The sequence below is a fragment of the Phaseolus vulgaris genome, chromosome 5 (assembly GCF_051622355.1).
Source record: "Phaseolus vulgaris cultivar YP4 chromosome 5, ASM5162235v1, whole genome shotgun sequence".
Classification (NCBI taxonomy): Eukaryota; Viridiplantae; Streptophyta; class Magnoliopsida; order Fabales; family Fabaceae; genus Phaseolus; species Phaseolus vulgaris.
The window spans coordinates 5,719,980-5,747,241 of record NC_143502.1 but is presented as its reverse complement, the minus strand read 5'-3'; the positions used below and the strand labels follow the sequence as shown (position 1 = coordinate 5,747,241).

Sequence of the window (27,262 nt, the reverse complement as noted above, 5' to 3'; positions counted from 1 at the left end):
AAGAGGTCCCACTAATTAAAAAAAAAACTTAGTACAATGAGTACACAAATTACTATTAGTTACCACATCTATATTATTATTATTACTATAAACTAATTTTAAAGACAAAAAATAATTAATTACTATATTAACTAAGTTAGATATTATTTTATAAACTAAAAAAAAGTTATTAGTTATTATTTAATTATTTTTAAGTCTAAACATAAAACTTATAACAACTATACTAGAAAAATTTTGTCCTCATATTACAATTATTTTTTATATTCTTATTATTATTAATATTTTATTATTGTTAATACTATTATTAGGATTAATAATAATAATAATATTATTATTATTACTATTAATAATAATAAATAATAATATTAATAATAATAATAAATAATAATAATAAATAATAATATTATTAATAATAAAAATATAATAATAATATTAATAATAATAATAATTTGAATTTCGGTTTTAGAATCGAGGATTGGTTTGAATTTCGATTTATAAACCATTGAAAATTAGTGATTTAGACTTAGGAACATGTTGCACATATTCATTAAAACCATATTTTTTTTACTAAAAATATAAAATAACACTAAATGTATATTCCATTTGGAATCTGAAAGCATAATTTTTTTAATTTTTATATTTTTAAATTTATCAATTGATTAATTAAATATGCTTTAAAATATCCACAATTTTAAAACACACAAACTAAAATAACCATAATTTAATAATTGTTGGCTATATTAAAGACATTTAATTAAATATGATTTAAAATATTCACAATTAAAAGCCATATTTTTATTATTTTGGGTCACATTTTTTTAAATGTAGTTTATTTTTTGTAGAGGTCATAGTCTTAGCTTAAATTTTCATGACTTGAAAAAAGTGGTCTATATTGATTCATAAATCACATTTATAAAAATTTTATATTTTTCACTTTTAGTCGACATTCATATGTTTGTGACCACTTTTAGGCCACAATTTTATTTTTCACATATTTTAAATGCAATACTTAAAACAATATGATATAAATAATCAACGGTTTTATAAATATGGTATTTTGTAGTCTTTAAATCGCATTTGTAAAATGATTGCATTTTCTATATATGGATAACAACGATATACGTGTGACTTAGTTCAGTATTGTCTAAATAAAAAATAATGTAGTATATATTAATGCATACATGATTGTTGTTGTTTCTTGTATCTCATGGATACATTGCAATCATTTTTTTATCATTCTTGTAGATTTTGCATTGCATTCCTTAACTTGCTTAATTGGAAGCTTTTAAAATTCTAATATCGACATTGCAAAATATAAACTTTATATGTAAATTACCTTTGTGTTTAGGCATATAAAGCTCGGTAATTACATAAGTCTACCAATTTTAGTTTTATTTTATATTTAGAAAATATTTGTGATTAAGACTTTGAAAAGAATTTAGATTATCTAATAAATATACATGAGTTCTCTAACAAATAGTATTGCCACCAAACTATGAGATATAACTTGAATTAAAGATATACGTAGTACATTATAAGAAAATTATTAAATAATTTATACATCAATAATTTTTTAATTTTTAAAATAATATATAATTTAGTGAATATAATAACTAAATATTATTTATCTTTAAGATGATTTCTCTTTAATAATTATCTAGTAATATAATATTTATATTTCTATAATAAATATTTAATTTTATATAATTAATATTTAGTTTTATGTAATTTGATATAGTTAATATTAATAATAAAGAAGGTATCATAATTCATGTCAACAAACGGTATTATAAACAATAGTGTTATACAAAAATATTTAATGTTAAAATAACTAATATTTAATGTTATAATAATTAATACTTAATGTTATAATATTTAATAATTATTGTTAATATTTACGTTTTATATTAAATATTTAATGCTGTACAGCTAATACTTATTGTTATATAATTAATATATTGCTTGTATAAATAATATATTATTTGATTTAATTACTACGTACTTTTATATAATTAATATTTTCACTTATATAACTAATATTTAGTTTTATATAATTAATATTCAATATGATTTAATTAACACAACTTTTATAAAGTTAATATATACTCCCTCTTTAACTACCATTTTATTTTATTCCAATTTTATTATTATATTTATATTTTATTTTATTATTTTAAAAATATATGAGAAGAAATATTTGTCGTGAGACGTTTTAATTTTATATCATAACACTATTTTTAAATTCAAAACTAAACGCGAAAACAACAATTTAATCAAACTTATAACAAAACTATAAAAGAAAAAGAAAAAGAAAAAGAGAATAGCATGATTTTGTTCATTCAATAAAAAATTGAAAGGGAAAAAAACGTACTAGAAAAAAGTGCACCGCCAGTGGGAGTGAAAGGGGTTAATCTATGAGAAAGAGAGAACTTAGGCAGAAAAGAGGAGTAACGTTAGTCTATGAGAGAAAGAGTGTGAAAATGGATCGGGAGAGGGAGAAACAAGCGAAACGCATACGTTTTGAGATTTGACTGGGAGGGTAAAAATAAGAGGGTAGTGGTGATGCAGGATATGGAGGGAAGTGGCTGACGGTGGTGGTAAAGGATAAGAATGATTTGACTAAGTCTATCTGTGAGTCCAAGGCAAAGAAAAGAGAAACATATTTCATTATAGTTTCTTCTTTTGTATATAATATTTTTCATGATAAATGTTGATTGAACAATTGAGGATGAATGTTTGGTTTATTACTTAATGATGTCACATGTGTTGTAATGATAAAAATAAAAAATTGAGATCTCGCACATGTGTTCTCGTTAGTATTAATAATGAATAAGTCACTAATTTTTTTTTGAAAGTTATTTATTGGTTATGTACTTGTTGAGTTGGATTGATGGATAAATTAAAAAAAAAACATATAAATTTTACTTATGAATTATTATTTGGCATAAAATTGAGTTAATACGAATTTTTTCATATACAAAATTAAAGTAGTATGGTGACAATCACTACAAGAAAAAGTGCTTTTAAAAACTAAATTTTTGGTTTCTAAAATGATAAAATTACTCACTAACTTAATTAGAAACTAATTTAGAAACTAATAGTCTTAAATGGCTAAAATCATGGTCGCTAATTTTAGATACCAATTTAGATTCTAGTTTAGAAACCAATTTAGTGACCATTAAATAAAAACCAATTTAGTGACCAAATATGTAGAAACTAATTTAGTGACCAAATATGTAGAAACTAATTTAGTGACCAAATATGTAGAAACTAATTTAGTGACCAATTATATAAAAACCAAATTAACAACCAATTTTATTTAAACCAATTTAGTGACCAAAGTATATAGAAACTCATTTAGTGACCAAATATATAAATACCAAAAAATGGTCACTATATTGGTCTCTAAATAATATAATTTATTATAAAATATTATTTTATTATTTTTATTATTATTTTTATTATTATTTTATTATTTATTTATTTATTTATCAAGTATAAAAATCAATACATTTGATGTATCAAGTATTAAAATTTACACAACTGCACCTACTATCATACTCACTCTTACTTTATCTACCCTCTACCAACTATAGTTTTAGTTCCTAGTAGTGAAACAAAAAAGATTGTCATAGTTGGGATAAAACTACATAAAAAAATTGAATAAAAGGGCTTCATAGCTCATGAGAGTGACACATATTATAATCCTGTAGCAACAGCTATGCTGACATTGACAACTTATAACAGTTATTTCTCTTGTTAGAAGTAATTCTATGCAATGTAGAAGCTAATAGTTGCTGCCAATAATTACAAATGATTCAAACAAGGCACTTGAAAAGTAAAAAGCTTAATCTATCATTTTTTTGTGTGAACTTTATTCCATGAAGAGCCTCTATATAATCATCTACCTGTCAAAAAATATAAAATAAAATTTATTAGCAAGATTGAAATTTAAAAATATATATATAATAGTGTAACAAAATTACCTTGATAGTGCAACAGCTATGCTGTCATTGACAACTTATAACAGTTATTTCTCTTGTTAGAAGTAATTCTATGCAATGTAGAAGCTAATAGTTGCTGCCAATCATTACAAATGATTCAAACAAGGCACTTGAAAAGTAAAAAGCTTAATCTATCATTTTTTTTTTGTGAACTTTATTCCATGAAGAGCCTCTATATAATCATCTACCTGTCAAAAAATATAAAATAAAATTTATTAGCAAGATTGAAATTTAAAAATATATATAGAATAGTGTAAAAAAATTACCTTGATAAGGACTGAGTGGTTGACTGGGTGGTTGTGTTTCATCCTCATCTTGAGTTTCCTCAAAACTTGGTGGCATTGATTGACGATTAATGTTATCCATCCATTGTCGAATCATTGCATTGTTTTTCTCAAAAATTTGCTCAATATTTAAAATTTTGATTTGAAGCTCGTCTCTTTCTTTCTTAACTAATTCCATATCTCTTTTAAGTTCATCAAGCTCTTGACTTTGGGGGGAGGGGGGGGGGATTACTTGTGCAGATGCACTTTGTGTTAAGTCTTCAAATTTACGTGTAAATTCTGCCTGTTAACATCAATAGAATATTGATCAAGAAAACAAACATATATTATTCTATGTGGAATATACAAATTTGTATGATGTAGAAAATCCTTCAATGACTGATCAATTTGATATGAATATGCAAAATGTGTATGACGTAAAAAATCCTTCTATGACTGATCATTTTGATACTATTTTGTAGATGAACTCAAAAGAAAAAAAATTCCAGGACCAAATCCAAGTCATTCAGCAAGCTGTATCAGCAAAAGAAATTCAGTTTGTGAAATTGCAACAGGCAATGCAAGAAAAAGCAAAAACGACTTGTCAAGAATCTACCAAGAAAGAGGACAAGTAATTGTTCATAGAGCCTAATTGTTTATAATTCCAAGCACGTTTCAAAATGTGTGGATAGCGTTGATTAGTGAAATTTGGAGGCATAGGAACAACTGTTTATTTAAAGGTGGAGTGGTTGACCACATTGAGGTGTTCTCTTTGGCACAAATTAAGGCTTGGTCCTGGATCTCTTCAAAGGTACCATCAGCTAATTTCTCATTCTCTGATTGGTGTCTTGAACCTTTGGTTTGTATGCATTCAATTTAGTTTTGATATGAGGATTGATCATTGTTATTCTTTGTTATTTTGATAGAGATGGGTTTGACTGTAGGAGGTTTTGTTGGCTGATTTGTAGTTAGAAAGGTAATTTGTGAACATCATTTTACTGTATAAGGGTTGGATCACCCCTGGAGTGATCCCTTTTAATTTCATTGCTATTTGCTGATAAAAAAAAAACTATAGTACTTATGTGTCTGTGTGTAAATTATGTATATGTATGAATTACATATGTATTTATATATATATATATATATATGTATATATATATATATAAAAGCATATAGTAGATATTTAAACATGTAATTTTCCAAAAAAACTTTTTGTAGATAAGTATATTTTTAACTTAATCACTAATTTTTTTTTTTACCAATCCACATGAACTAGTTTGCACAACAACAAAAATGTGATGACTGAAAACTTTCCACAATTCACATTTCCAGAAGCGAATCAAATTAAATTCATTATAGAATGCTCTTGATGGGTTAAAAAATATCATTTATTCTCAATTCATTATATATACTATATTGGTTTATCATTGAACTCATGGAGACAACTGGTGTTTTAAGTAAACACATGACACAACAATTTTGAGAATCTTGTTGAACTATAATACGTTGAAAATTCAAGTAAATAAAATATTGACAATAATCATAAGATACAATTATAATGTAAAGTAGTTAACAACAAATTTAAAATAGAGTAGAAAAACAAATAATTATATGGATATTCATTTTACCAAAACAAGAATGGAATAATAGTGTGTAAAACCTTGACGAGCTTTTCTTATTTAGTATCATTTTAATTTGACTTTGAAGTAATTTTAGGTTATGAATTTATTAAAGCAGTATTGTTTTCTAATTATAATTATCTGACCTGCCTTATTTTATTTTAGTTCTTAAATTGACTTTCTTCTTTTCACCTTAACCATAATTGACATTAATGTTTGTTCAATGATAAATTAACATTGTTTGATTTTATTTTTCTTGTTATTTTATTTTTCTTGTTATGATATGATTGAAGATGGTAATTTGTTTAAGAAATCAAGAGCATTATGTTGTGGATCTAATATCAACTACATATTTAATTCATTTATTTTATATTCATATGAAGATATGCAAATAATACTTTTGTAGTTTCGAGATTTAGGTATTAATAAACTATAATAGTTATGCATTATATATATATATAAACATATATTTAAATATGTAAGTTTCCTAAATGTTTTGTAGATAATGTATATTTCTAATTTAATCACTCAAGTTTTTTACCAATCCATGTGAACTAGTATGCACAACAAAAAATGTGATGACTGGAAAGTTTCCACAATTCACATTTCCAGAAGCAAATCATATTAAATCCATGATAGGATGCTCTTGATGGGTTAACCAAGCTACCATTTGTTCTCAATTCCTTATATATAGTGCATTAGTTTATCATTGAACTCATGGAGAAACCTGATGGTTTTAGTAAACACATGCCACAACCAATTTGTTCGATAATAAATTAACACTATATACTTTTATTTTTCTTTACATGATATGATTGAAGATGGTAATTTGTTTAAGAAATCAAGAGCACTATGTTGTGGATCTGCTATGCATTCTAGAAATATGTGTTGTGGAGATTTTCCACCCATCATATTTTTTGTGTTCATATTCATTGATTATACTAACTTTTACTTTGAAAATCATACTACATTTTATATTCATACGAAGATATGCAAAAGATACTTTCTAGTTTCAATAAATAAATATATATATATATAAATAAAGATATGAATACAATTTTAATATATATGTAATTTTCCTAAATTCTTTTGTAGATAATGTTTATTTCTAATTTTATTACTGATTTTTTACCAATCCATGTGAACTAGTATGCACAACAAAAAAATGTGATGACTCAAAAGTTTTCCTAATTCACATTTTTAGAGGCTAATCTTATTAAATCCATTATAGGATGTTCTTGATGGGTTAAACAAATTATAAATATATTAGGTTTCTGGTTTAGGGTGTTTCCATGATATGATTTAAGATTGTAATTTGTTTAAGAAATCAAGAACACTATTTTGTGGATCTAATATGCGCTCTAGAAATATGTGTTATGGAGATTTTCCATCCAATATATTTAGTGTTCATTTTCAATGATTATACAAACTTTTACTAATCCATGCGAACTACTATGCACAACAAAAAATGTGATGACTGAAAAGTCTCCATAATTCATATTTCCAGAGACGAATCATATTAAATCCACGATAGGATGTTCTTGATGGATTAAACAAATTATAATTATATTAGGTTTTTGGTTTAGGATATTTACATGATATGATTTAAGGTTGTAATTTGTTTAAGAAATCAAGAACACTATTTTGTGGATCTAATATGCGCTCTGGAAATATGTGTTATGGAGATTTTCCATCCATTATATTTTTTGTGTTCATTTTCAATGATTATACAAAATTTTACATGGAAAATTATACTAGATATTTAATTCATTTCTTTTATATTCATATGAAGAAATGCAAATGATATTTTTTAGTATCTATATATGAGATTTAGCTATTAATATACTACAGTGGTTATATATATATATATATATAGGTATTTAAATATGTAATTTTTCTACAAAGATTTGTAAGAAATGTACATTTATAATTTAATCGTTCAATTTTTTTCCCAATCCATGTGAACTAGTATGCACAAAAAAAAATGCAATGAGTGAAAAGTCTCCATAATTCACATTTCCAGAGGCGAATCATTAAATCCATGATAGGATGTTCTTAATGAGTTAAACAAAATATAATGATTTTGGATTTCGGGTTTAAGATCTTTACATGATATGTTTGAAGATTGTAAATTTTTTAAGAAATCAAAAACACTATCTTGTGGATCTAATATACGCTCTGGAAATATGTCTTGTCGAGATTTCTCAATCATTATATTTTTTGTGTTCATTTTCAATGGTTATACAAAGTTTTACATGAAAAATCATGCTACATATTTAATTTCATTTATTTTATATTCATATCAAGTTATGCAAATGATACTTTTTTTTTAAAATTTTATGAGATTTAGGTTTTAATATACTATAGTAGTTATATATATATATATATATCTTTATAATAGCAGATATTTAAGCATATAATTTTTGTAAAAAAAAAATAGATAATGTATATTTTTAAATTAATCACTCAAATTTTTTTACCAATGCATGTGAACTAGTATGGACAATAAAAAATGTGATGACTGAAAAGTTTCCATAATTCACATTTCCATAGGCGAATCATATTAAATCCATGATAGGATGTTCTTAATAGGTTAAAGTTTCTGGTTTTGGATCTTTAAATGATATGATTTAAGATTGTAATTTGTTTAAGAAATCAAGAGCATTATGTTGTGGATCTAATATGAAGTTTGGAAATATGTGTTATGGAGATTTTCCATCCATTATACTTTTTGTGTTCATTTTCAATGATTATACAAACTTTTACATGGAAAATTATACTAGATATTTAATTCATTTTTTTTATATTCATACGAAGATATGCAAATGATATTTTTTAGAATCTATATATGAGATTTAGCTATTAATATACTGCAGTGGTTATATATAGATATTTGAATATGTAATTTTCCTACAAAGATTTGTAGGACATGTACATTTATAATTTAATCGTTCAATTTTTTTCCCAATCCATGTGAACTAGTATGCACAACAAAAAATGTGATGAGTGAAAAGTCTCCATAATTCACATTTCCAGAGGCGAATCATTAAATTCATGATAGGATGTTCTTAATGAGTTAAACAAAATATAATTATTTTGGATTTCGGGTTTAGGATATTTACATGATATGATTGAAGATTGTAATTTGTTTAAGAAATCAAGAACACTATCTTGTGAATCTAATATGCGCTCTGGAAATATGTCTTGTGGAGATTTCTCAATCATTATACTTTTTGTGTTCATTTTCAATGGTTATACAAACTTTTACATGAAAAATCATGCTACATATTTAATTCATTTATTTTATATTCATATGAAGATATGCAAATGATACTTTTTTTTAAGTTTTTATGAGATTTAGGTATTAATATACTATAGTAGTTATATATATATATATATATATATATATATATATATATATATATAAGCAGGTATTTAAACATGTAATTTTTGCAAAAGAAAAAATTAGATAATGTATATTTTTAAATTATAATCACTCAAATTCTTTTACCAATGCATGTGAAGTAGTATGCACAACAAAAAATGTGATGACGGAAAAGTTTCCATAACTCACATTTTCATAGGCGAATCATATTAAATCCATGATAGGATGTTCTTGATAGGTTAAAGTTTCTTGTTTAGGATCTTTAAATGATATGATTTAAGATTGTATTTTTTTAAGAAATCAAGAGCATTATGTTGTGTATCTAATATGCACTTTAGAAATATGTGTCATGGAGATTTTCCATCCATTTTACATTTTGTATTCATTTTCAATGATTATACACACTTTTACATGGAAAATTATACTAGATATTTAATTCATTTCTTTTATATTCATATGAAGATATGCAAATAATATTTTTTAGAATCTATATATTAGATTTAGCTATTAATATCCTATAGTGGTTATATATATATAGGTATTTAAATATGTAATTTTCCTACAAAGATTTGTAGGAAATGTACATTTATAATTTAATCGTTCAAGTTTTTTTTCAATCCATGTGAACTAGTATGCACAACAAAAAATGTGATGAGTGAAAAGTCTCCATAATTCACATTTCCAGAAGCGAATCATATTAAATCCATGATAGGATGTTCTTAATGAGTTAAACAAAATATAATTATTTTGGATTTCGGGTTTAGGATATTTACATGATATGATTGAAGATTGTAATTTGTTTCAGAAATCAAGAACATTATCTTGTGAATCTAATATGCGCTCTGGAAATATGTCTTATGGAGATTTCTCAATCATTATAATTTTTGTGTTCATTTTCAATGGTTATACAAATTTTACATGAAAAATCATGCTACATATTTAATTCATTTATTTTATATTCATATGAAGATATGCAAATGATATTTTTTTTAGTTTTTATGAGATTTAGGTATTAATATACTATAGTAGTTATATATATATATATATATATATATAAATAAGTAGGTATTTAAACATGTAATTTTTGTAAAAAAAATTAGATAATGTATAATTTTAAATTAATCACTCAAATTCTTTTACCAATGCATGTGAACTAGTATGCAGAACAAAAAATGTGATGACTGAAAAGTTTCCATAACTCACATTTCCTTAGGCGATTAAATCCATGATAGGATGTTCTTGATAGGTTAAAGTTTCTTGTTTAGGATCTTTAAATGATATGATTTAAGATTGTAATTTGTTTAAGAAATCAAGAGCATTATGTTGTGAATCTAATATGCACTTTGGAAATATGTGTTATGGAGATTTTTCATCCATTATACTTTTTGTATTCATTTTCAATGATTATACAAACTTTACATGGAAAATTATACTAGATATTTCATTCATTTCTTTTATATTCATATGAAGATATGCAAATGATATTTTTTAGAATCTATATATGAGATTTAGCTATTAATATACTACATTGGTTATATATATATATATATAGGTATTTAAATATGTAATTTTCCTACAAAGATTTGTAGGAAATGTACATTTAAAATTTAATCGTTCAATTTTTTTCCCAATCCATGTGAACTAGTATGCACAACAAAAGATATGATGAGTGAAAAGTCTCCATAATTCACATTTCCAGAGGCGAATCATATTAAATCCAGGATAGGATGTTCTTAATGAGTTAAACAAACTATAATTATTTTGGATTCCGGGTTTAGGATCTTTACATGATATGATTGAAGATTGTAATTTGTTTAAGAAATCAAGAACACTATCTTGTGGATCTAATATACGCTCTGGAAATATGTCTTGTGGAGATTTCTCAATCATTATATTTTTTGTGTTCATTTTCAATGGTTATACAAACTTTTACATGAAAAATCATGCTACATATTTTATTCATTTATTTTATATTCATATGAAGATATGTAAATGATACTTTCTTTAGTTTTTATGAGATTTAGGTATTAATATACTATAGTAGTTATATATATAGAGATATTTATAAAAGCAGGTATTTAAACATGTAATTTTTGTAAAAAATAAATTAGATAATGTATATTTTTAAATTAATCACTCAAATTTTTTTACCAATGCATGTGAACTAGTATTCACAACAAAAAAATGGGATGAATCAAAAGTTTCCATAATTCACATTTCCATACGCGAATGATATTAAATCCATGATAGGATGTTCTTGATAGGTTAAAGTTTCTCGTTTAGGATCTTTAAATGATATGATTTGAGATTGTAATTTGTTTAAGAAATCAAGAGCATTATGTTGTGGATCTAATATGCACTTTGGAAATATGTGTTATGGAGATTTTCCATCCATTATACTTTTTGTGTTCATTTTCAATAATTATACCAACTTTTACATGGAAAATTATACTAGATATTTTATTCATATCTTTTATATTCATATGAAGAAATGCAAATGATATTTTTTAGTATCTATATGAGATTTAGGTATCAATATACTACAGTGGTTATATATATATATATATATATATATGTATGTATATAATAGGTATTTAAATATGTAATTTTCCTACAAGATTTTTAGGAAATGTACATTTATAATTTAATCGTTCAATTTTTTTCCCAATCCATGTGAACTAGTATGCACAACAAAAAATGTGATGAGTGAAAAGTCTCCATAATTCACATTTCCAGAGGCGAATCATTAAATCCATGATAGGATGTTCTTAATGAGTTAAACAAAATAAAATTATTTTGGATTTTGGGTTTAGGATCTTTACATGATATGATTGAAGATTGTAATTTGTTTAAGAAATCAAGAACACTATTTTTTGGATCTAATATGCGCTCTGGAAATATGTCTTGTGGAGATTTCTCAATCATTATATTTTTTGTGTTCATTTTCAATGGTTATACAAACTTTTACATGAAAAATCATGCTACATATTTAATTCATTTATTTTATATTCATATGAAGATATGCAAATGATTCTTTTTTAGTTTTCATATGAGATTTAGGTATTAATATACTATAGTAGTTATATATATATATATATATATGGTATTTAAATATGTAATTTATGTAATTTTTTTTGTAGATAATGTATATTTTTAAATTAATCACTCAATTTTTTTTATCAATGAATTAGCATGCACAACAAAAAATGTGATGATTGAAAAGTTTTCATAATTCAAATTTATAGAGGTGAATCATATTAAATTCATGATATGATGCTTTTTATAGAAACTATCATTTGTTTTCGATTAATTATATAGTATATTGGTTTGTCATTTAACTCATGAAAGAAAAACTGATGATTTTAAGTAAATACATGCCAATTTGAGAACGTTGTTGAACTATAATAGGTTTAGGGTTTAATTTTCATACATAAAAAAAAATATTTTTGAATAAAAGAAAATGGAACACTAGTACTCTGAATTCAACCACAATAGATTTTATTACTTTCAATGTTTATGAAATTTATAGGATTAAAGCATTGGAGGCCATGGTTTTTACCATAATCTCTTGCGGTGAAATAGTTATCCAAAAAGACTATTGTGTATTTTTACATGCTTAAAACATGAAAAATACTTTTTACGATCTAGGAAATATAACTTATTCTAGAATATAATATTTAATTTCATGATTAATGCAAATGATTAAGGAAAACAACCTTTGAGTTTTCATTATGCATTTCATAAATTATATAACCTAATAATATTTTTTTTAATATTAGACAACTCCTTTGTATTTATTCTAAAATAACTCGAAAGACATTATAACATATTACTTTTGAAGGCAAGTGTTATTTTATCTTAAAAAAAAAAGTGATTATAATTTATACAAATGAATAAAAGTTGTAAAAAGTTTTAAAAAACATTGTTCTTGGAGGATAAATCATGGAAATGATGAAAAAAATATCTTACCTTGACAATGCTTGACCATGCTCCTCAATTATATCATTATCATTCCATGCTTCAATTACATCATTATCATTGATGATATCTTTTACGTAAAACCTGCAAATTTATTGTGCATTGTAGTTTAGTTGAAATCATGGTGGGGAAAGTGGAATAAAGTGCCCATAAATCAATCAAATTAAAATTTTGTGTGTTTAGCGATAACAATGGTAAATGAAATAAATTAAAAAGTATTAGAAAGTAAAGTTAGTGTATGAAATTAGAAAATAATCTACATATGTAAAATTGGATCAAAGATTGATTTATCAAGAAGCTACCAATTTAATAACAAAATCACTAATTCAGAAAATAAAATATTCTAAATTTTATTTTTTGTGAGCAAATTCACAATAAGAATCGTCACAATCAAACTAAAAGATGTAAATTATATTTCACTACATTATCCAATCAAAATTATCAATTAATGGCAGAGAAGAACATCTACTATGAACTAGTTCACAAATTGATGTGATACAAAAGTCAACAAGTCAATAGAAAAAATATTAACTAAAATATAGAAACCATATTTTATTTATATCACAAAGTTTGACAAATTGAATTTTCCTGGTCAAATACAGGGATATTGCATTTGACAACATAGATCCAATAAAAAAACATGCAACTGAAAAGAGATAGAAAAATCTACATGAGGGAAAAAATGAAAGAATTCCTACAAGACAAGAAAACGTGTCAATAAGATGATTTTTAGAAAGCCAAATTCTTGTTTATGCAAAAAAAGATTTATTATCTCTTCACTTTTGGAATTTGGTAACAATAGTTGTTATAAATCTCCCATCAAAGGCAAGATATACAAATTCAAAATTTGAATTTACCTTAAAATCACATAGGGATGATCAAGATCTTCTTAGATCTGACTACCATGCACTCCTTCTTCATCCCAAAGTCATAACCTAGTTTTCTATAGTTTTTGGTTTTCCAAAAAAAAAAACATTGGTAAAAAATCCACTTAAAAATAAGAGAACAAAAAGTATATGATCTATCAATCGTGTGTTCAAGTTGGTGGATAAAGCTGTTATGTAGAAATGAAAAGAATGTAGTAATGGTAGATAAAGAATTTTGAATGAAAAGGATTGTGAATAATGAGGGTAGGGTAAGGCATAACGACGGCTAGGTTAGGCAAATGAAAGGAAAGATAGGAATGAATGTTGAGAAGTAAAATAGATGAAGACATTTATACTACCCTGAGATAGGTTACATATATATATATAACTAAGAAATAGTAATTCAAAAAGAGTTTTATTTGACAAAAAAAGGAGAAAATAAAAAATATTGAATTCATGTAATTAATATTTAATTTATTAAATTATCTTAAATTTAATGCAATTAATTAATGTTTTAAATTTATATAATTAATATATAAGTTTATGTAATAAATTTTATAATAACTGGCTTTAGACATTGAAGCAGTTTAAAATTAAATTAATTGACCCAAAGTCCTGCGTTACGTTTTATTTAGTGTTTCTTTTCCTTATATATAATAAACATAAAGACATAAGTGTAGTTGAATTGTGATTCTTGTTAGGACTGTCGTCGTCGACCATTGGCCAAAGAGCAGTGTGTCTACAATGGTAGAGAGAAGTCAAAAGAATCGTTAGAGATAGTGAAAAATGAGGCTGAAGGTTATTTCAAATGACAAGTCATGTTATGAAAATTTTGAAACTCATAGTATTTTACGGAGGTTATTAAACCCATGGTATTTTGTAGAAGTTCTTAAACACAATGGTATTTTACGTAGGTTTTGAAACTCATGGTATTTAACCGAGGTTTTGAAACCCATGGTATTTTACGGAGTTTCTTATATCCATGATATTTAACAGGGGTTCTGAAATGTTTTTCCTAAAGTTTAAAAAAACCCAAGGGAACACGTTTCCCAATGATGATTTAGCGGTGGAAACTACAACCCTAGTTAAATGACTTAATAGAGGTTTTAATCTTGAATAATGTAAAAATAAACCTCCTTAGAACCATTTTTTCTTGTAGTGTAAGAGGTTCCACTAATTAAAAAAAAACTTAGTACAATGAGTACACAGATTACTATTAGGTACCACATGTATATTATTATTATTATTACACTATAAACTAATTTTAAAGACAAAAAATAATTAATTACTATATTAACTAAGTTAGATATTATTTTATAAACTAAAAAAAAATATTAGTTATTATTTAATTATTTTTAAGTCTAAACATAAAACTTATAACAACTATACTAGAAAAATTTTGTCCTCATATTACAATTATTTTTTATATTCTTATTATTATTAATATTTTATTATTGTTAATATTATTATTAGGATTAATAATAATAATAATATTATTATTATTACTATTAATAATAATAAATAATAATATTAATAATAATAATAAATAATAATATAATAAATAATAATAATATTAATAATAATAATAAATAATAATAATATTAATAATAATAATAAATAATAATATTATTAATAATAAAAATATAATAATAATATTAATAATAATAATAATTTGAATTTCGGTTTTAGAATCGAGGGTTGGTTTGAATTTCGATTTATAAACCATTGAAAGTTAGTGATTTAGACTTAGGAACATGTTGCACATATTCGTTAAAACCATATTTTTTTTCCTAAAAATATAAAATAACACTAAATGTATAATCCATTTGGAATCTGAAAGCATAATTTTTTTAATTTTTATATTTTTTAATTTTATCAATTGATTAATTAAATATGCTTTAAAATATCCACAATTTTAAAACACACAAACTAAAATAACCATAATTTAATAATCGTTGGCTATATTAATGACATTTAATTAAATATGATTTAAAATATTCACAATTAAAAACCATATTTTTATTATTTTGGGTCACATTTTTTTAAATGTAGTTTATTTTTTGTAGAGGTCATAGTCTTAGCTTAAATTTCCATGACTTGAAAAAAGTGGTCTATATTGATTCATAAATCACATTTATAAAAATTTTATATTTTTCACTTTTAGTCGACATTCATATGTTTGTGACCACTTTTAGGCCACAATTTTATTTTTCACATATTTTAAATGCAATACTTAAAACAATATGATATAAATAATCAACGGTTTTATAAATATGGTATTTTGTAGTCTTTAAATCGCATTTGTAAAATGATTGCATTTTCTATATATGGATAACAACGATATACGTGTGACTTAGTTCAGTATTGTCTAAATAAAAAATAATGTAGTATATATTAATGCATACATGATTGTTGTTGTTTCTTGTATCTCATGGATACATTGCAATCATTTTTTTGTCATTCTTGTAGATTTTGCATTGCATTCCTTAACTTGCTTAATTGGAAGCTTTTAAAATTCTAATATCGACATTGCAAAATATAAACTTTATATGTAAATTACCTTTGTGTTTAGGCATATAAAGCTCGGTAATTACATAAGTCTACCAATTTTAGTTTTATTTTATTTTTAGAAAATATTTGTGATTAAGACTTTGAAAAGAATTTAGATTATCTAATAAATATACATGAGTTCTCTAACAAATAGTATTGGCCACCAAACTATGAGATATAACTTGAATTAAAGATATACGTAGTACATTATAAGAAAATTATTAAATAATTTATACATCAATAATTTTTTAGTTTTTAAAATAATATATAATTTAGTGAATATAATAACTAAATATTATTTATCTTTAAGATGATTTCTCTTTAATAATTATCTAGTAATATAATATTTATATTTCTATAATAAATATTTAATTTTATATAATTAATATTTAGTTTTATGTAATTTGATATAGTTAATATTAATAATAAAGAAGGTATCATAATTCATGTCAACAAACGGTATTATAAACAATAGTGTTATACAAAAATATTTAATGTTAAAATAACTAATATTTAATGTTATAATAATTAATACTTAATGTTATAATATTTAATAATTATTGTTAATATTTACGTTTTATATTAAATATTTAATGCTGTACAGCTAATACTTATTGTTATATAATTAATATATTGCTTGTATAAATAATATATTATTTGATTTAATTACTACGTACTTTTATATAATTAATATTTTCACTTATATAACACAACTTTTATAAAGTTAATATATACTCCCTCTTTAACTACCATTTTATTTTATTCCAATTTTATTATTATATTTATATTTTATTTTATTATTTTAAAAATATATGAGAGGAAATATTTGTCGTGAGACGTTTTAATTTTATATCATAACACTATTTTTAAATTCAAAACTAAACATTGCAAAATGAGGCTTGAGGAGCATTGTACAATGACATCTTTTTCTCTTGATCATCTTCACTTTTATCCCATCAAACACCTTTTTTGTTTTATATTTTTCTATTCAAAATTCAAAATATGAGAAATCGTAGTTTCCTTCAAAAACCATGAAACCAACCAGTAAGTGTTGTTTTTCAATTATAAAGTAGAAAATGGAACTCCAATGTTTGAATTTAATTTTTTTTATTCATTTATGCATGTCTTTGACATTGTAGGATGACAATATTGTTATTATTATGTTCACACAAATAACACGATAAAATACACGAAGACAATAGTTTAATCAAACTTATAACAAAACTATAGAGGATTCCCCTATTTAACTACCATTTATATTTTATTCCAATTTTATTCTTATATTTATATTTATATTTTATTATTTTAAAAATATGAGAGGAGATATTTGTCATTTTGTTAGAATTTTATATCATAACAGAAGAGATAAAATAATAAAATATGAGAAGTTTGAGGCTTGTTGAGATGCAATGTCTGAATTTACTTTTCTTTTTTATTCATTTATGCATGTCTTTGGCATTGTAGGATGACAATATTGTTATTATTGTGCTGACACAAATAACGTAATAAAATACACGAAGACAACAATTTAATCAAACTTATAACAAAAATATTAAAAAAGAAAAAAAGAAAAAGAGAATAGCATGATTTTGTTCATTGAATAAAAAATTGAAAGGGAAAAAAACATACTAGAAAAAAGAGCACCGCTGGTGGGAGTGAGAGGGATTAATCTATGAGAAAGAGAGAACTTAGGGAGAAAAGAGGAGTAACGTTAGTCTATGAGAGAAAGAGTGTGAAAATGGATCGGGAGAGGGACAAACAAGCGAAACACTTACGTTTTGAGATTTGATTGGGAGGGTAAAAATAAGAGGGTAATGGTGATGGAGGATATGGAGGGGAAGTGGCTGACGGCGGTGGTAAAGGATAAGAACGATTTGACTAAATCTCTCTCTGAGTCCAATGCAAAGAAAAGAGAAACATATTTCATTATAGTTTCTTCTTTTGTATATAATATTTTTCATGATCAATGTTGATTGAACAATTGAGGATGAATTTTTTGGTTTATTACTTAATGATGTCACTATTGGGTATGAAGTCAGGACCAATTGGGTTGGGATGAGTAGACACCATGTTTTAGTGAGTGGGCTTAATCATTGTGCCCCTTTATTATCTCTATTTATCTCTATTTAAAGAGATCATTGTACTTGCAATTGGTGTGCAACAGGATATAATGTAAACCTAATAGTTGCCCGTGTGGATGTAGGTTGCAGTTGGCGACCGAACCACGTTAAATCTTGTGTTGTTTATTTTTCTGCAGTTGATTTTTGATTGTGTGTATTGCTTCCGCATGCATTTTTCCCATCAAGTGGTATCAAGAGCTTTGGTTCTTTTACACATAGAGATCCAATCAACATAAATTAATCGACGAGACGTGAAAATTGCGGCTGCAGTAGCGTCCCAAAGTTAGGGTTTCGCAGAGACGGCAGCAGTGTTCCAAAGCTAGGGTTTCGCAGAGGCGGCAGCAGCATCCCAAAGCTAGGGTTTTGCAGGGGCTGCAGCAGCATCCCAAGGCTTAGGGTTTCACAGTGGTGCAAGGAGAGGCTCCCAGATCTGCTTCACAACAGCGGGGACCAGCGATGGTGGTGGTGCGGAGCGCTAGTGCAGTGGGGACTGCGACCAAGTCTGTTGGTGAGTGATTTTGGGTGGTGCAATTTTTGTGGTCTTGATTTAAAAAAAAAAGGATTGTCAGGATCTGAAATTAGTTGTACCGAGTATCTCATCTAGTCATTTGAGATGGCAGAAGAAGGGAAGTTCCGAATTGAAAATTCGATGGTACAAATTTCAGTTGGTAGAAAATGAAAATTGAGGATTTGCGAGTTCAGTTACTGAGCACATCAGTATGATCTTAGCCAGACTTATGTCAGTGGGCATTAAGTTCGATAATGAAGTTCAAGCTTTACTATTGCTATTGTCTTTGCCTGACAGTTGGTCCGGAACGGGTACAACAGTTACCAGTTCAGCGGGATCCGATGGATTCACTTTTGAGAAGATTCGTGATCTCATTCTTGGCGAGGATGTCCGAAGAATGAGTTCTGGGAAATTATCTAGTGAATCACTATATGTCATAAGAGGTAAAAGAAATATCAGAGATAGTGAGAAGAAGAACAAAAGGAGTCAGTCAAAGACTCGGGATTGCTCAAGTGTAACATGTTGGAACTGCAAGGAGGTGGGGCATTTCAGGAATCAATGCCCAAATGATAAATAAGTCAATATTGCAGGAGACTTCGCGGACGAGGACCTTTTAGTCCGTTGCGCGGATAGCAGTGTGGATTCCTGGGTCATGGATTCTGACGCATTGCAGAATCTAGTTATTGGAGACTTTGGAAAGGTAAGACTAGTGGACAACATAACTCTTGATGTTACGGGCATGGGTGACATAGTGTTGAAAACACCAGTTGGTTTTTGGACTTTGAAGGATGTCAGAGTTGTTCCAAGCTTGAGGAAAAGTTTGATTTTGTTAAGCAGTTGGACGAACAGGGACATGAAGTGAAGTTCGGAAATCAGCAGTGGAAAGTCGTCAAGGGAAATCTTGTCATGGCCTGCGAAAGAAAGAGAGGTTCGTTGTATATAGTCAGATTACCGTGTCTGAGGGAGTGACCATCCCAGTTCAGAAGATAAACAAAGTCTGGTTCACAGAATCTCGTGGGCAGAAGAGGGTTGTCTTTACAAGAGAGAAACCTAGAGCCACAGGTGAGATTCAGGATGAACGAGCATGGCAAGGTTCAGGTAGACCAGTTAAAGGTACTTGTGGCAGTGGGAGCACAGGTTGTGCTTCAGCTAAGGTTCCTAGATGACAGTGGTTTGGGAGAACCAATATTCCAGCGGTTGAAACTTCTCCAGAAAAATTCTTGTAGAATATGGAGAGTGTTTCTTCTCAGGTTGTTTCAGGATCCGGCAGTTCCTGTAAGTGGGATTCGGTAGGAATAGAGAACGGGTCAGTGAATGACGTGTTGAAACTCAAGGGAGTTTTAACGAAGTCTTCAAAATGATTAAGAAGGCTGGTGGCAACTAGAGGTGGAACATTGAGTTCCGTCGACAGATTACAGAAATACATGTACACAGTTGAAGCGCAGGTGAACATTGTTTCGTGACTTCAAGTGGGAGATTGTTGGGTATGAAGTCAAGACCAATTGGGTTGGGCTGACAAGACACCATGTACACAGTTGAAGCGCAGGTGAACATTGTTCCGTGACTTCAAGTGGGAGATTGTTGGGTATGAAGCCAGTACCAATTGGGTTGGGCTGAGTAGACACCATGTTTTAGTGAGTGGGCTTAATCATTGTGTCCCTTTATTATCTCTATTTATCTCTATTTAAAGAGATCATTGTACTTGTAATTGGTGTGCAACAGGATATAATGTAAACTTAATAGTTGCCCGTGTGGATGTAGGTTGCATTTGGCGACCGAACCACGTTAAATCTTGTGTTGTTTATTTTTCTGCAGTTGATTTGTGGTTGTGTGTATTGCTTCCGCGTGCATTTTTCCCATCAGCCACATGTGTTGTAATGATAAAAATAAAAAATTGAGATCTCGCACATGTGTTCTCGTTAGTATTAATAATAAATAAGTCACTAATTTTGTTTTGAAAGTTATTTATTGGTTATATACTTGTTGAGTTGGATTGATGGATAAATTAAAAAAAACATATAAATTTTACTTACGAATTATTATTTGGCATAAAATTGAGTTAATACGAATTTTTTCATATACAAAATTAAAGTAGTCTGGTGACAATCACTACAAGAAAAAATTCTTTTAGAAACTAAATTTTTGGTTTCTAAAATGATAAAATTAGTCACTAACTTAATTAGAAACTAATTTAGAAACTAATAGTCTTAAGTGGCTAAAATCATGGTCGCTAATTTTAAATATCAATTTAGATTCTAGTTTAGAAACCAATTTAGTGACCATTAAATTAAAACCAATTTAGTGACTAAATATGTAGAAACTAATTTAGTGACCAAATATGTAGAAACTAATTTAGTGACAAAATATGTAGAAACTAATTTAGTGACCAAATATGTAGAAACTAATTTAGTGACCAAATATATAGAAATTAATTTAGTGACCAATTATATAAAAACAAAATTAACAACCAATTTTATTTAAACCAATTTAGTGACCAAAATATATAGAAACTCATTTACACAACTGCACCTACTATCATACTCACTCTTACTTTATCTACCCTCTACCAACTATGGTTTTAGTTCCTAGCAGTGAAGCAAAAAAGATTGCCATAGTTGGGATAAAACTGCATAAAAAAATAGAATAAAAGGACTTCAAAGCTCATAAGAGTGACACATATTATAATCCTGTAGCAACAGTTATGTTGTCATTGACAACTTATAACAGTTATTTCTATTGTTATAAGTAATTCTATGCAATGTAGAAGCTAAGAGTTGCTGCCAATCATTACAAACGATTCAAACAAGGCACTTGAAAAGTAAAAAGCTTAATATATCATTTTTTTTTTGTTTTTTGTGTGAACTTTATTCCATGAAGAGCCTCTATATAATCATCTATCTGTCAAAAAATATAAAATAATGTTTTTTAGCAAGATTGAAATTTAAAAATATATATAGAATAGTGTAACAAAATTACCTTGATAAGGACTAAGTGGTTGATAACAAAATTATCTTGAGTTTTCTCAAAACTTGGTGGCATTGATTGACGATTAATGCTATCCATCCATTGTCGAATCGTTGCATTGTTTTTCTCAAAAAGTTGCCCAATATTTAAAATTTTGATTCGAAAGTCATCTCTTTCTTTCTTAACTAATTTCATATCTCTTTTAAGTTCATCAAACTCTTGACTTTGTATCCATCCATTTGAGGAAGAAGATGAGCCAAGGTAGTAAGGCCTACCTCCAATAACAGTAGATTCCATTCCAAGACCATATATACTCTCATTCTTGGTTCTAGGTACATCACACCAGACATCTAACTCATTTGGGGGGGGGGGGGGGATTCCTTGTGCAGATGCACTTTGTGTTAAGTCTTCAAATTTACGTGTAAATTCTGCCTGTTAACATCAATAGAATATTGATCAAGAAAACAAACATATATTATTCTGTATGATGTAGAAAATCCTTCAATGACTAATCAATTTGATATGAATATGCAAAATGTGTATGATGTAAAAAATCCTTCTATGACTGATCATTTTGATACTATTTTGTAGATGAACTCAGAAAAAAAAAAAATTCCAGGACCAAATCCAAGTCATTCAGCAAGCTGTAGCAGCAAAAGAAATTCAGTTTGTGAAATTGCAGCAGGCAATGCAAGAAAAAGCAAAAAAGACTTGTCAAGAATCTACCAAGAAAGAGGACAAGTAATTGTTCATAGAGCCTAATTGTTTATAATTCCAAGCACGTTTCAAAATGTGTTTCTTTATTATCATTCTTTTCCTATATATATATAGTTCCTAGAAGTCACAGGACAAGGAGATTATGTAGTTAGAGTCCGAGAGAGAGAAAATAATACAAATTAGAAAATGAACTGACGCAGCTCATGGACAAGTACACTTCCAACCTGTCACAAGAGAACCACTTATCTCAAATGAATGGCTGCTAAGCAACATTATTAATGAATACCAGTACAGAAAAGTGTCTAAAGCCATAATCATTCACATATTTTCTAACCCTTGCTTTCATTTGAAAGTTGAAAAATGAGAGCTGACATTTGACAAACCTCACTGACATCAGAACTTTGTTCTCATTTTACTCTTAAATGTAGTTTTTATTCTTATTATATAGTAGATTGGATATTGGACAAGGAACGTATGCATGCAACAAGAAACTATAACATGTTTTTTTGATTTGGTGAGTGTTGTAGGAGGACACATAAACCCGACTGTGACTTTTGGGTGTTCTGTTTTGTTACACAATGTGTATAAACGCCAGCTAAACTATTGCATACGGTATTTAAAAGATAATCTTAACATTGAAAAGATCTCCAGTTTGTATTTAAACACACAATAATAATAAACTAACAATAAACTTATCATTGAAAATGAAAAAACAAAAATAAAAGGTAATAGTTCATTACATTTACTTGTTCTGATTTTTTATCCACCCAAGAGTTGTCTTTACGTCGTTGGTGCGTGTGACGAAACAATTCTAATATAGTTGGAGGAATTCCATTCATCTTTGTCTAAAAAAATAAAATAAATTTCACACACTTTCCATATAAAAAAATTACCATATTATATTTATGCTGAGATGTGCTAATAGAGGCACATGTGTGACGAGACCCTCCAAAACCTCCACAGCCAGAGACTTTGTTTATTTTTGCGATCGTGCTTTTCTTTTGGAATTCTTCAGATGCCCATTGCTGACATAATGTATCACATGTACTATCTCCAATCCAGTTTGGCTTAATCTTTTTTTGTCTAGCCTTATTTAGATTATTTTTCATGGTTACAGCACCTCGCATTTCAAAATTCTTTCTTGCCCACCTATGATCTAGTGGACAAATCGAAAACTTCTTCCCGTCACATCGTAGGGTTGTCATCACGTGTTCCGGTCGAGAACGTTGCTGTCGCAGGGTACAGTTCCGATTGCAGAGTGTGTTACTGTGAAATGAGAGTGAGAGATGAACGGAAAATGTAGAAATATAGAGAAAGAAAGAGTTTGAAATTCAAACCCTACAGCCCTGAAACTTATTCTCTCAAATTTTTAATAAATAAATAAATTAAATTAATAATTAATTTTATAAAATTTAATTTAAATATTTATTTAATTTTATATTTAAATAAAAATAAAATATTATTTTAAATGTAATTTCTAAATTGATATTAATTATTTTAATATTAAACTAAAACTAATAAATTGGTAAATTTATTCATATCAATTTAAAATGTTTTATAAATTAATAATTAATTTTATAAAATTTAATTAGATCAAAATTAGTATTTAAATTTAAATAATAGTGACTAAAAATTTAAGTATCTAATTATATGATGATTAAAAACTAAAAAATTAGTTTCTAATTTTATTATTTTTAGAGACCAAAATTAGTTTCTAAAATAGATTAAAAGTGACTAAAATAATGGTTTCCATTTACATTTTAGCAAGAGACTAAAAAATTGGTTTCTATAAAAAACTTTTTTTCATTTTTATTTTTAGCTACCAAAAATATAGTATCTAGTTATATTATAATTTTTATTAATAATAGATACCATTTTAGTAACCAATAATTTTTAGTTTATAAAATGGTATCTAAATTAGTTACTATAGAAACTTTTTTTTTTTTTCTAAATTAGTTGTCATTCAATCATTTTCTTGTAGTGAATAATCTTTAAGAAAAATCTTCACGTAATTTTAGTGAATAGGAATTATTTTCTTAAGGTTACTATTCTTATATAATAATAATTTTAAAAATGGAATATAATAAATTATTTATTAAAAAATAAAATTCATAATAATATTAATATTATTATTAATAGTATTACTAACATTAATAATAATAATAATAATAATAATAAATATTATTATTATAATTATTATATTATTATTATTTATTAATAATATTATTATTATTAATTATTACATTATTCATAACGCATGTGTATCTATTTTTTTATAATAATAATAAATAAATAAATAAATAATTTTTATTTATTTATTAAAAAATTATGTTAATAAAATATAATTATAAAAGAGATAAATGGTTTTTATAATTTTATAATAGATAATTTTTGTAAAGAATAAAATAATAAAATAAGTGTACCGGTCGAAACCGGACAATCCCAAAAACTTTGGTATCCGGTTTGTGCTAATTAACATGCATTAGATATCAGAAGGAGATTAACGAACATGAATAGTAAGTACGCATTAGCTAATGTGTTTTTAATCAAGATCCAAACACTAATCTGGCCGAATAATAATAGACCTATGATTATCATATAAATAATCACAAGTTTTGAGAAAAATGTATGTCATTATCGCGCATTAATTGCATCGACCACTGAATAGCAAACACTTATTTGATTGTCGAAGCACCTTTTACATGTGTCATCTTGACCGAGAACTTACAAGAACAATTGGCATTCCACCACAAGAAAATCATGAAATAAAAACTAATTTTAGAGATAAAAAAATAATTAGTTGCTATAGTGACTAAATTAGAGACCATTCTAGAAACTAAAAAAACTTTTGGTTTTTAAATTAGATTCTATTATTGTTAAATTGTTTCTAAATTAGTAACTAATTAGCTACCAAGATTTTTCTACCAAATTTATAATCTAAATAATTGGTAGTTAAACTATTTAACAATAATAGAAACTATTTTATAAACCAAATTTTTTTTAGTCTCTAAAATGGTCTATAGTTTAGTCACTATAACAACTAATTAGTTTTGGTTTCTAAAATTAATTTCTATTTCAAGGTTTTCTTGTAATGCCCATTGTGGGACGGAGAGAATTTGAAGGATGAGAAGAGCAAATGGTGTTAACAAGGAACATGGTCAATGAAAAGATATTGGATGTTGAGAAGATGACATTACTAATGTCTCTGCATAGGGAGAGGACGAAGATGAAGCAGAAGAACAAATACGAGATTCAAGCTCTCCAAAAGGAAAATGTAGACATCAGAAAAAATCTGAATGAAAAATTATAATTTAATAATACCAAAAAAATAAAAATAACATAATACATAAATTCTTAACATTCATTTTTATAAAATTATTTTTATTTTAATATTTAAATTTATTTTATTTTATTCTTTTATTTTTATTTTTTATTAATTATGTTTTAAATCTTTGTTCTCTAATTTTAAAGAAAAAGAAAAATTATATGTGAAAAGCCAAATTTTAACCAGTTTTTAATGTGCACATAAATGTCTAGGAATTCGGATTTATTTTCTGAAAAACTAAATTTAGTAGTGAACAAATAAAGTTGATAGAATTTTTTAAAATAGTTCAATTAAAAAAAACTCAAATATTGTTATTATTGGAAGATTTGAGCAGAAAAAGTTAATTTCGAAAAATATCCGCGGTCCTGGGTGTAAATGTTTCTAACATATAATTCATTTCAAATATATTTTTTATTGACATTATTTGGAAAAAAAATTCTAATATATCATTGATGTAATATTGTATTTTAAAATTGTTAAATATAAATATATGAATTCTTAAATGTTTTCCATAAATTAATTTATGTATCCATAGAAAAAATCTGTATGAATTATAAATAGTTTTTTTAATATATTAGTTTTATTCATTTATGACTTTACGGTATTTAGAAACGGTTATGATGGGAATAAAATTATTAAATGAACTACAATAAAAAAAATTAAATTAAAGAATAAAAATATTTCTCTATGCCATGAATACTTCTCAGAATTTAATTAAAACCTGAATGAACATTTTAATTTACGATTATAAGAAAAGATTTATACTAAAATAGAAAAGAAAACAAGTCAAAATAACACGGGGCGTTGAAATTGCGCTACTCTGATAATGCCATGGAACAATGTAGTTTTTAGTTATCTGAATGTATTTTAAAATAAATTCTGTATAAATAAAATAAAAATTTAATCTAAAAAGTTATAGAATATGAACTAAAATAAATAAATTTTTAATAGAGAAGAACAATA

At 26.1% G+C, this 27,262-nt stretch overlaps 1 protein-coding gene across 1 annotated transcript in view; it reads left to right on the top strand.

Annotated features, from left to right (window-relative positions):
* LOC150027443 (uncharacterized) overlaps nt 1–20,155 on the top strand; it is a 62,173-nt gene extending 42,018 nt beyond the window's left edge. The window contains exons 7-9 of the mRNA XM_090302369.1: nt 19,591–19,736; nt 19,884–19,942; nt 19,994–20,155. Coding sequence (XP_090158495.1) covers nt 19,591–19,736; nt 19,884–19,942; nt 19,994–20,155 — 367 coding nt within the window. The remainder of the gene's footprint in view (nt 1–19,590; nt 19,737–19,883; nt 19,943–19,993) is intronic.
* Nucleotides 20,156–27,262: the final 7,107 nt, after the last annotated feature.